The 13,017-nt window shown below is 37.7% G+C and overlaps 1 protein-coding gene across 2 annotated transcripts in view; it reads left to right on the forward strand.

Moving 5' to 3' along the window:
- Nucleotides 1-13,017, forward strand: part of LOC103462363 (protein sidekick-1) — a 592,150-nt gene that overhangs the window by 285,802 nt on the left and 293,331 nt on the right. For both annotated transcript variants that reach the window (XM_081607811.1, XM_017305213.2), the window contains exons 2-3: nucleotides 2,613-2,769; nucleotides 6,020-6,126. In XM_081607811.1, coding sequence (XP_081463937.1) covers nucleotides 2,613-2,769; nucleotides 6,020-6,126 — 264 coding nt within the window. The remainder of the gene's footprint in view (nucleotides 1-2,612; nucleotides 2,770-6,019; nucleotides 6,127-13,017) is intronic.

A 13,017-nucleotide genomic window follows, 5' to 3' on the forward strand; every position in this document is an offset into this window, starting at 1 on the left:
ACATAATAAATTTCTGGAAGACACATCACATCGGTGATTATGAGTCTGAAAAGGAGTATGAAGAAGTATAACTTATATAATCATACCCATTTTCCAGCTGTAATTTATCACATTATTTTCAGTTTCCAATATCCTTCCTGACAAAATGAAATAATAATTGTAGCAATATTTCCTCAGCCAAATGAAAGTACTGCATACACACACATACACATTTGTACACATACATATATACATATTCACATATACATACACCTATACACATATACATACATACTCCCATATACACACCCATCTGCTTATATACAAAATACACAACTATTTACATACCTTTATACATTTACCCACACCTGCACCCACTTGATGAAATCATACTTAGAGTTTTAATTCCCAGCCAGGATTATCCCCCTTGTTCTTCTTTATACCTTTGAATAATAGCTATTTTGAGACCTTTCTTAAAATATCTCATGCTTGGACTTTGCTTCAGCTCTTTAGAGTTTATTCCAGATCTTCACACCAACACCAGAAATGCACATTATTTTCATTGTTGTTCGAGCCTTCAAAGTTCTGAAGTTGAGGTATTCTCTATAGTCATATCCCCCCACTCTATCAGAAAATAATTTTTGAATATTTTCTGGCAATATGTTGTTTCTGACTTTAAACATAATCTGTGCAGTTTGAAACTCTACCAAGTCAGTGAGTTTCAGTAAATAAGAATCTATGAATAAAGTCACAGATTTTGTTTCATCTCTTTGAAGCCTGAAGTCCTTTTGGAAGTCTGTTAATTAGTTTTATCTAGATTGAAATTAATCGGATATCCAGTAGCAGAACAAGTCAGTGTCGGGCCGGGGGGCGGGGCTACAGACTGGGCCCTTTATACCCAAATAATAAAGCTCATGATAATTTAACTTTACAACATAGACATGCCCACAACAACGGAACTTACAAGTTTCACCACCACAGAGAGCGACTATGTCATTCTGAAATCCATCTGACATGAAGTACAACAAACCAAGAGAACAACAGAAACATCAGACTACTGGTCACTAATGATGAAACGACACAAATTCAAATCAGTTCAGAACCACAAAGAGAGAGATCGGATCATTTTGACACTATCAATTTCAACTCAGAGCCTGGAGCAGCTAGCAACTGCTGAAGCTAGGGTTATTGTTGACACGTTAAAACGAGCACGCAGCAGCAGCAGCGCGTGTTGAAGTGGGTACCAGAGGCATGCGCAGTGTGTCGCAGCACCTCGTGCACCTCTGGATGTTACAAAGATAGAATATTACTGATTAAACTTTAAATCTAAAACATCTCATAGCCTAGTTTATTTTGAATTCTAGATAGCTGATTTGTGAAACTTGTGAAACACCTCAAAATATTTTAGTTTTTGAGCAAATTATCTTATATACAGTAACGGATTCCAAATTGATTTCAAATTGATAATTTAATCATATCTTCAGGGGAAGAAGGAGAAAAGCGCCACTACAAGTTATTCCTGCGGTTCACAGAGCTGCTCAACCAGAGCTAAGGCGCTGGGGATTAAACTCTCAGCTGGTACGGAGTTCTCCATGTAAATATCCTTAAAGGTCAGCCTGTGTCCAGTTTGAGTGAAAGGAGGTGTGCACAAACTTCAGAGATTAATCTGCGGCAGGTGTGAGGTAACGAGCGGAGGCGCCAGCAGTGTGATTAGTCTGTGCTCTGGCTTTAAATGCATCAGCTATAAATGTATCTTTAAGGAATAAATCTGCTCTGCCAGTGAAACGCTGAGAGCAACAGAGACGCTTACAGTCCAGCTGAAAATAAAAAAAGTTATTTTTTTTTTTCTTTGTAAATGATTATTTTTCTAAAAACAAAAACGAGCAACGCTTAGCCTGGCAGGGGGGCTAGTAAAGCATGGTGGGCCACCAGGCTTATGGTACAGTGGGGGATACCCTGGATTCTATTCCGAAACTATATGCAAAAATATGATAAATATGTTAATAACATGGTCAAAAATTAATTATATAGCTGGTTCCTTTTGTCTGCTCATGCATGATTGCATCTTATGTAGTCCTAATGTATGTCTAATGAATTAAACACAATCTAATACCAAAGTGAAGTGTTGCACAACTTGAAATATTTACCTTTTTTGTTTATTTTATTCTGATGAAGAAAAAGTGCTAATAAACAAAGACCAATGTAATAAGAAAAATCTTTATTGACAATTCTGATTTTGTTTAAAAGTCCTATTTGTATCATTTTCTTTATCCAAATGCTTTCAATGTTGATGTTAAATATTTTTATATAGTAGTAGTAATATTTAAATTATAATAGTAATCCAATAATTTGTTTTCTATGAATGCTTGTCCTAGCAATGTCTTAATGACATTATTATTAATAACTATAATAATAGGCAAATCAGAGAACATAAAAGCTTAAAATAATTACATGTTAAGTTACTAATGAACACCAAGTTGTGCGTCGCATTCTGTCTCACTGCCATCAGTTACTCTTATAACGTTTGTTTTGGTTTCTTATTTATTAATGCAGTTTAAATATCCTATTTTATGCTGAATAACCAAATCAGATCTTCACGTAGCTTTCTTTACATGTTTCTCTGTGTTCATCAGAAGTTGCTCCCTACTTGCAAGGAGGAGAACGGGGGCAACAAGTGGTGCTGGAGGGAAACAGACTAGTGCTGACCTGCCCAGCTGGAGGCAGCTGGCCTTTGCAGTACCGCTGGACTCTGAACAACACAAACATCACAGACTGGACACCACAATACAGGTCAGTTTCTGGTTTTCGTGATTCTGGTATTGATTCCTCTCTGATCTTAGAATGCATGTTTCTTTCCAACTATTTTTGTAGTTGTTTAAATATGTTTTTGAAGGTCAGAGCTTTTAAACAGCAGTACCAAATTCTAAAAATTGATTAATAGAGTTGCATTTGCACCATGAGAATATGTATATTATGCATTGGGAAAAGAGGAGTAGCATCAATCGATACTTCTGAGTCATTTCTTTGCTTTTCACTCTCCGCCTCTCTTCCTCAGTCTACGTCTCCATGTCCCAGTGTGAGTTGGAGGTAAAAGTTAAGCAGTGCCTTTTGGCAAAACTGCAGCTGTGAAACAAAATTGTTTTTCTCATCATTCAGAAAGAGGAGGAATCTTCGGAAAGCATACACACTGAGGGAGAAAGAGGTTGAGCCAGCATTTTGTAGGCAGACAATTGTCTAAGCCAGGAGGCATTGTTTAGCACTGGATTGCTCTCCGTGTTCTGACCACTTCAGTTTGGTGAGTCAGGCCTATTCTGAATTGGCATGGCACTGTGAAAATGAGTTGCCAATACTGAAATTATAAGCCTGATTCACCGTTATAACTTATACCTTTATGCTTTTGTGCTACCTCAATGTACATTCAAAGTTAGTGAGTTGTGTTGTGCTTTGTAGCTCAGTTGTTTGTGAGAATTCATTTTGTTGTTCTTGCTTTTCCTGTCTTCATATTGTTTACTCACTTGGATTTTTAACAGTTTTTGCTACATAATAGTTTTTTTCACTGCTCTGCACTTTAATGCTAATTGTGTTAGCTTCAGGTCTGCCAAATGAACTCATTGATATTTTGATGTTTTTTTCATAGAAAGTATTCCTTAGCAGTGCACCAAAGTTTCACTGTGTCGTGTTATTAGAGGTACTTCCGTTGCCAATGAGAATTTATTTCATATTTATGTTTTTTCTTCCCTTTGTGTGGAAAGTACTCCTGAATCGGTAATTCCTTCTGTATTTAGCAGTTTCTCTCAATAGAAAGTACTTGTAGCCCGGTGCTTATGTGTTTAATTTGATTTTTTTCCTGTAGTCATCCCAAATGTTATTTTCTTTATTGCTTTTGTTCCAAAGAAAATACTCCTGCCCTGGTGGTTTAACTGCATCTCTTTAATGGGACATCTGATAGACCAGCTACTGCAGTAATTTTATGAATACATTTTGGTTTTCCTTCCCATTCAAACAATGTGTGCCCCAGTGACTCTGGATCTCCTTCTTGTTAACATGCTTAACCAGGATTTGTGATTTCTGCAGTCCATGATTCAATGCAGTCAGTCAGACAAACTTAAAGATGTTTTTTTGGTATTTTACCATTAGCTGAAATTAAAAGGTATAAAACTGAAATCTTACATAGAATTTGTGGTCTTATTAAATCTGACTGTTTTGGGTCGATATGACTCAGACAAGCCGATGAAGTCTGATGAAGTTCTTTGAGGTGACATTTGCTTTTGGTGCTTTACAACTTTATTAAAATAAGAAAGGTTTCAGGTTTTTTTTAGCAGAAACAAAATCAGTACATGAATAAGAAAAGAAAACTATTTTCAAATGCATGTGTTACAGTGTTACAAGCAAGAATTTAAATTTCAAGCTCTTTAATAAACTACAATATTAAAGTAAAAAAATATCTATTTTGATGTGTATGAGTGCTTCCCCTAGCTGATTCACTTCCATCATTACTCTTGATTACTTCTGACTTTCTGCATCTTATAGGGCATGACTGATTAATAATTGAACATTTGGGGGATTGTGCTTGCAGGTGAAAATCTCCCAGGCCTCCCCAGTTGATAATCAGTGCTGAGGAGTCAAAGTCATTATCAGGCCACCTATTATAACATTGGGATCAAAAATAGTCTCCATGAAGTTAAAGCAAAACAGCTGAACTTATTTTGTCATAGTTCTGACTGACATCTGGCATTTAAATAATATCTCAAAGAACTGGGGAGGAAAGCCTTTGCTTCCCCAGCACTAAAATCTGTGAAATCAAGTCCAGTTTTCAGGATGATGTTCAGTGATAGTTTTCTGCAACACAGAGGCAAAAAAGGTTACATCTACACCAAAAAGTTGACATTCAGGCTCATCCAATCAGAGATCGGCCTCTGGATACTTGGCTTCTACACGTTGCCATTTCTCCAACATATTTTGTGAAAACAAAAATAAAACAGCAGACTCCTTTGCCTTTAATTTAACTTTCTTCTTGTCACACTCACAAAAGTTCATATTTTAGAAAAGTGTGTAACCCAAAAGGATTTACCCAAAACATACGTTTTAAAATGTTGTCCTGGATACTGACCTAACGCATGTAAACTTTTGAATTCAAGGAAAGTAAAAAAAAAAAATCTCTAAAAAATATCCTTGCTAAATTTACTGGCATTTATTAAACACACACATAATTTGGATAACTTCAGCTATACTAAAACATGAGAGGTTTGGTCAGATTTAACTTCAGACAGTGAGAATAAATGTGTTTGTGTCTTTTTATTTGGTGTATGTAAATATCTGGTTTTAACTGTGGGTGTATTTTGTGTCCTAAAAAGCCATTTTACATCTGATTGGAATGTAATGGCAGGCTGACAGAGATGGAAAGATTCAGCATTAGATGGCTTCCAACATGAAAATCTGTTTCTGGATTAGAATTGCTGCGTAATGTGTCATTCCTGATTCAAGCTGTCTCTGCGGCTTTGATGTACATGCGTGCCTGCTTGTCTGTGCGTGCGTTGGTGTTTGTGTACGTTGGCAGCACATTTTGACAGCCTGGGAGTTAAGTACTTGGCTGTCCTGATATTCATAATGAGCCCCAAAGTGGTGTCCAGTTTGACTGTGTCTATCCAGCTTCTGCGTGCATGTGTGTGTGTATATGTCCTCTTGTGTCTGTGCATTTGTCCAGCATGGCAGCAACCTAGATCCGATGCCAGCTCTTCCATTAGTGAGGTGCTGTGCATTAAAACCCCATAAACAACCCTTCTCCGGAAGAAATACATGGGCACAGTAAAAATAACTCAAAATATTCAAGCACCCACATATGTTTGTTCTCATAAAACATAAAGAGAAGCAACCCAGCAACCACAGGGCCAATGTATTTCCTCTATCAAGGTTATGGATGCAAATGCCCAAACAAACCTCCTTCTACTTCCTAGAAGCTTCCTTTTGTTATAATTTTTCCACAATTCTGAGAAATGCACTCAGTCTCAGAGCTATCTTCTTTATCTCTGTTGTCCTTTAGGTTGTCTGTGCCATCTCTGCAGAGGGCTGATGCTGGCTTGTATCAGTGCATGGTGAGGAACAGGATGGGGGCTGTAATACACAGGAGAACAGAGGTACACGTTGCCTGTAAGTATATGAACATGCACACATTAATCTAAACTCTACTCATAATTGCAGCTGTGTATATCGCTCTGCAGTTACACCAGATTCTTAAAAGGCAATTTCTAAATAAGATTTGAATAGAATAATGTTTCCAACTTTTTAACTGTCTAGCTTCACTTGGTGAGGAACGTTTATCCTAGAACCCATTTCTATTATTTCGTCTTAAAAGGGTCCACAGGATAATTTTAATGGAAGTCCGGATTTATTTCCTTCATTTTTCTTTTCATTCATACTTCAGTAGGGAATTATTTTACACATTAAAATAAAATACAATCCCAGCGAGGAGTTGATTTTAGTACAGCAAAAACTGTACAGTAAAAAAGGGGGCTGGAATCAGGACAGTCTGGATGTACAGTGGACTCCTAGCATTCATGCAGGTCAGAGACCACCAGGGGAGGCTGGGTGTTTAGAGACCTTTTATTCTACCACGCATTGGAAGAAAGTGTGGGACCATGATAAAGCATAAGAACTTTAATTGCAGTATGAAAAACTTTTTTTTTATGATAAAAACTATTATTTTGATAATGTATTCAATGACAAAATTAAAAATAAAAATAAGTGAACAAAAGCCTATTAAACATGCAGCTTATAAAAGTCACAGCAAGCTCCAAAGCTAAACGAACCAAATGAATAGGTTTTTAGACCGGTTTCAGGTTTGGATCACTTACTTTTGTCTAAACAGGTTGATATAACACTATACATTCATCTCTTTCTCCTCACTCCTACAGTTTACGACTGATCATCTTGTCCCTCTTTTACAACTCCACAGTCACAGCTGATACTGTCCTTGTCTTCTCCTGAACAGCAACAATGACACATTTTATAGCACTTTTGCAAAAAAACTCATACAATATTTAAAATCAACTTAAGAAAAGTACTAAACACACAGGAAGTGAACTACTGACTTCATTTGTATTTTGAGTTCCTAAAGAAAAGCTATACATTAATGAAAAAGCAGAGCGGGGGCTAGATATGTAGCATGTGTATTCAGTTATTTTTTCACTTCGATCACAGACTTTGTCCTAATTTTTTTTTCTTTTGTAATCAAAAAATGCAAGGCTTTTTCTGACAAAACAGTAAGGATTGGTTGATGTCTGCTCAATATGAGGGATTGCTGTAAAGTCGACGACACAACACAAGCTCTAGGTGCTCGTCCAGGAGGAATGAATGCATTGACATATTTCTATACTTAAATAGAAACTGTACTTAGAATAATTAATCGAGTATGCTATACTGTTTGATGACTAGGACCAATTAAAATGTATGTAAGACTAAATTGAAATAATTTTTTGTAAAGTACCTTGAGATAACATTTGTTGTGAATTGGCACAGGGGCGCCGCCAGAAATCTTGGGCCCCCTGACAAAAAATTTGTTTGGGCCCCCCCGCGCAGCTGCTGTTACAATTTTTTTAGTCTATCTGACCCATAAAAAGCCTCACAATTTTAAAGGCTTGCCTCTGCCTTGCTTTCTTTGGTTCAATACTGATAACTAGTACAATATTTACTGCTCATGAATTTTTAACATCCAACAATCCACATCCAGTATGCAAGTAGGTTGCTTAAATGTTTTCTTAGTTTTAGATTACTGAAATGTCTCTCCCCATGAGCAACAGTCAAAAGCAATGTGCAACTACACATAAAGCAATCCAGACTTCTAAAAATGCTATGTAGTTGTATTTTATTCAAGCTGCAGTACATAACTTTAATACAAAATATGTTTTCTCCATATTTGTTAAAGCTGTCACGATGTCGTAGCAGTTTATGAGACAGATAATCTGTGAAAACAATCAATCGCCTCCACCTGAACTACTATTGTTAGCTAAAGTAATGCACCGTTCTGACAAAAAAAAAAACAATCAGAACCAGGAGGAGGGTTTTAGCACTGTCAATTATCCTCATTCACTCACTGCTAATGTGCTAAAGGTGGAGAAACAACTTATCATTACAAGAAACCATTTATCTGCCGTCACTGTAGCTATGCTATCTAAATTGAGCATTCACAGTTTGAATCTGCACAGCTCTGTGCTATGCTGTGCTATGCAGCACGGCACAAATCGAGGGGGAGGAAGGATGAGCAGCATCACATGAGATTGTGATTGACAGCACTAAAACACTCCTGCCACTGACTGGTTGTTTCTAGCACAGGGAGAACGTAGAGGAAAAAGATTTTTCACAGATGATCTCTCATACCATACTGACACAACATAAACTTTTCTCTCTTGCTCTCTGTGAAGGTGGACGCTTTGTTCCTCTACTCCCTCTCTGCCCATGCCTGCCCTGCTTGCTCTGTTTTTGTTCTGTCTTTTTCTATATTTTTGGAGCCTTTCTTTGCACATCATCCAAATCTACAAATTATGGATCTGGTCAACTGATTGGCTTTTCCCGTGTGGCCTTGGAAGGGTTGCATATTTCCAATCTCCTTGAAGATATGTAAACACAACGTTCTTCCCTCCTTGCCCCCTCCTGTTTCCATGGAGCTGTGGAGCTGTATCATTCCTTGATAATAAAACACCTATATCGGACTATGCCAGGGGTCACAGCCATCTGGCTCTATGGCCCTTTGACGTCACCACCTTCACTCATGTCTTTGTTTTGCCCCTTTGTTTTGTCTGAATGTTGCCATCTGCCCTAGTGTGTACATCCCTCTTTTTTGTTTTGGTTTGATGGAGTACTCCCTATTTAACCCAGAGAAGGATTATTTTAGTTTATTAGTAGTATTAGAAATTGTGGAGTACGCACTACTTAGATCAATATTATACAGCCCAGAAATGGAATCAGAATCAGCTTAGCCGAGAAAAGGATTTGGAATTGTGGAGTACTCACCTTAACTCAGAAAAGGAATTAGATTAGTCGGTCTTTAGCTTATGCGTCTAAACTCGACAGTTTAGATGCAGAGACCAGAAGCCCAGAGGAAACTTCTGGATCAACATTGTTAGACTATTTTTCAGACTCCTGTTCTCCCAACCCAGAAATGGAATTAGACGAGAGGATACTTAGCAACCCTGAACAGGAGCTCCTAGTTTATATACTTTAGATCAACATTTGATTCTCTTCTTTCTTTCTTTCTTTCTTTCTTTCTTTCTTTCTTTCTTTCTTTCTTTCTTTCTTTCTTTCTTTCTTTCTTTCTTTCTTTCTTTCTTTCTTTCTTTCTTTCTTTCTTTCTTTCTTTCTTTCGCACTGCATGCTGGGGGTTGGTAGAGGAGCGTGTGGTGAGTGGACTGAGAGATTGAGAATTTCTAACCTGTTTGCTCTATCTTTGTTGGATTTTCTTTATGTTTTGAATGGGAATTTTCTTCTTAAATAGTGTGGTTGTAGAGTTGGGTTGAGTGAGATTGGTTACATTCCTGTGCGTAACTCCGGCAATTTTGCCTTTTTGGCAAAATGCCAGAAATGGATTTGACCAAACTTACAAGACAACATGGTTTGAAAATCATACCCAATAGTCCCACTATGACGGTAGAGGAATGTAGTTTGGCGGTGGGAGAAGTTGTAGGTTGCAGCAGCATTAAATCTGCTGCTCGGATGAACAGCACTGTGGTCATTTTTGTTGACAGCGTGGAGAAGGCAAACAAAGTGATTAAGAAAGACATTGTGAAGGATGTTTTTTGTCCGTTTCCCCATTGAGTACGCCAGCTAAAAAAGTTACGATTGGAAATATACCTCCGTTCATTAGCGATGAATTGTTGGTGAGAGAATTGTCGCGGCATGGAAAAATTGTTTCCTCGATCAGGAAAATGCCGTCAGGTTGTAAGTCTCTGCAGTTAAAGCACGTTGTTTCTCACAGAAGACAAGTCCTAATGATTCTGAATAAAAAGAATGAAGATCTTAACTTAGTGCTTAATGTGCGAGTGGATGAGTTTGATGACGTTATTTATGTAAACTCGGGCACTTTGGTGTGTTTCGGTTGTGGGGAAGTTGGTCACTTGGTTCGGGCGTGTCCTGGAAAAAAACACTCACCTGAAAATGCGGCGCAAATTCAAGATAACGAAGGTGGAAATCTGCCGAATCAAGCTGAGGCTACAAGTTCAGAGAGCGTAGTGACAAGAGACATAGAAGAGCAGATGTCTGAGAATAATGCTCAAAGTGAAAGAGAAGTGCATGAAAAAGATGTGCCAGAGGATGGAGAACAAATCCTTAAAAATCAAATGGCGAATGATTCACAAGAAAGGCAAGAAGATAACAGTGTAGAACAGGGGTCCCCAAACTTTTTCCTGTGAGGGCCACATAACTTTTTCCTTCTCTGCTGGGGGGCCGGAGTCAGTTTGTAACAGGAAAAGTGTGACGATTACAGGAGTTCGTAAATGTAAAAATGTATTGTTTTCCAGAAAGCACAATCAAATAACCCTCTCTGGGTTCTTCACAGAACAAAAGTCAGGAAATAAATAATAACACTATTAATGGAATAAATAATAACCAAACAACCCTTTCTGGGTTCTTCACAGAAAAAAATCCAGGAAGGATTATAATCCGTATTTTCCTAACTATGAGCCGCACCGGACAATAAACCACAACCCCAAAGTTTATTTTTAAACCAGTAAACATACACATATAAGCCTCAGATATCTCTGTCGCTCCAGGTTTTCCACAGCTATGGAGCAGCAGCAGAGGGGAGCGGACACCCAAAATTTGAGTCATAACAGGTCAATTGAATATCACATTTATTACGTTGAAAAAGAAAAAGTTGCCAAGTTTAGATTTAACTGAACTGATTACGGTAGTTTCCGAACGGTAACTGTAGCAGTAAAAGTGCTGATCCTTCGTGTTGCTACTAGCATGTGCTAAAAGAAAATGCATGTTCTTCTTCTTCTTCTTTAGATTTCAACTGCAGCTTGCATCCATTATTGTTGCACTACCGCCATCTACTGGATCCTAATATCTATACCTCAAATTCTAATAATGATCCCAGTATTATTTAAAAAACTGTTAAATAGCATTTCCCCTCAATGCTATTTAACTGATCCAACAACATTCTCAAATTTCAATTCCCTATTAAAACCTAATTCCGTTTTAATGGGCGCTTTCTTTTATTTTCAATGATTCACTTTGTAATGGTCTCGGTATGGTGTCTTGTACCAAAACTAACCATCAGCCAAACTCCTTTCACATAGGGCCGGATTAATTAGTTCTTCCTTTATTTCCACGTAGAATGGAGTGAAACTGTCAAAACACAAACAACTCAGGATGAGCTCAGAGCAGCTTACAGAAGTGGTTTACATTCAGATACAACAGCTACCTCAGAATGCTATGAGCGGCAATGCTATGTAACGACCTGAGAAATCTTAGCAGCCTGCTAGTTAGCAATGACGTAGCACATAATCAAATCACCCGCAGGTATTTCCAAAACTAATTCAATAAACAAGTTACTTATTTTATCATATGTTAACATAAAGGCTCGTTTTGAAGTATAAGCTGCTACTTACAGGCATTACTCTAAGAACTCGACCTGGAATGCGGCGTTCATAACAGACACGTGTGTTCATCTGCTCTACTGCTATCAAACAACCGCACTGATTAAATAACATAAAAGTCAAGCAGTTCCCTAAAAGTCCAACAGATGGCAGCAATGCGCCATGTAAAACAAAACACCCACAGTTTACAGGACACACTTCCTGCTAAAGAGCCCCCTGGTGGTTGAAGAAAAATGTACATATAAACCGGAAAATACAATATATGAAAAAAAAATCTGAATGCTCTCTGGTATTGTTCAGGGGGCCGGACCAAATGTGGAGGCGGGCCGGATCCGGCCCGCGGGCCGTAGTTTGGGGACCCCTGGTGTAGAAGAACAAAGTCTACTAGAGCCTTTTCAGAGAAAGACAGATGCTGAAGAAATAGAGGTGGAGGGATGCAGTCAAACACCAGAGGAAGAGGGTTTTGAAATGTCTAAAAAAAGAAAAGTTTCTGAAAGTTTTGTTGGTTCCCAAACCGAAATTGATGTAGGAGATACAGATTTCGAATGTTCAGGAAAGGTTTTAGAGTCAAAAAATAATATGGATGAGGAAGAAGAAGAGGAAGGTGATGATGAAAGTTGGACTGAGGATAGTTTGGCCAGTTCTTCACCTGGTCCAAGTCAACACAGGAAAGGTTATAGTGAGCAAAATGTTAAACATTTTTTGAGTTACAAAAAATGTGAAAAACATGAGAGTTGAAGATTTTTTTCCTGACAAGAAACTTTTACTCATGCATGTGAGATCACAGTTGAACAACAAGAGAAAAGGAGGATATAATGACAAAGAAGTTTACCGGTTGAAGAAATTGATCGGGAAACTTAAGCAAGAACTCAACAAAGATGATGGCTTTGAGTTTTAACCGTCTGTATTTTCTTTTAGGTTTTTTTTCTTCCATCTTTGGTAATGAGCGATTTTAGAGTTTCTACTTTAAATCTGAATGGAGCCAGAGATGTGAAGAAAAGAGTTAGTTTGTTTGAATTAATGTTTTTGAAACGTATAAATGTGTTTATGGTACAAGAAACGCACAGTGATTGTTCAAATGAGATAGATTGGAGGAGAGAATGGGGAGGAGAAATTATTTTGAGTCATTTAAATCAGCCCATTGGGGGAGTTGCAATTTTGTTCTCAAAAAATTTTGTACCAGTGTCGTATCAGTTTGAGGAGGTGATCAAGGGCAGATTATTGGTACTGAAAGCAAAATACGAGTGTTTTAATATTGTTTTTATAAATGTATATGCTCCAAATACAAGACGAGAGAGAGTTCTTTTTCTACATAAACTTGAAGATATTTTATGTAAATGTGACATGGATGATTTTCTTTTTTTGGGTGGAGATTTTAATTGTACAGAAAACGATCAGTTGGATAGGAATCATTTTGAACCTCATCCAGCCTCGACAACTTTCTTGA

This window comes from Poecilia reticulata, chromosome 1, assembly GCF_904066995.2.
Source record: "Poecilia reticulata chromosome 1, P_reticulata-male-v2, whole genome shotgun sequence".
Taxonomy (NCBI): domain Eukaryota; kingdom Metazoa; phylum Chordata; class Actinopteri; order Cyprinodontiformes; family Poeciliidae; genus Poecilia; species Poecilia reticulata.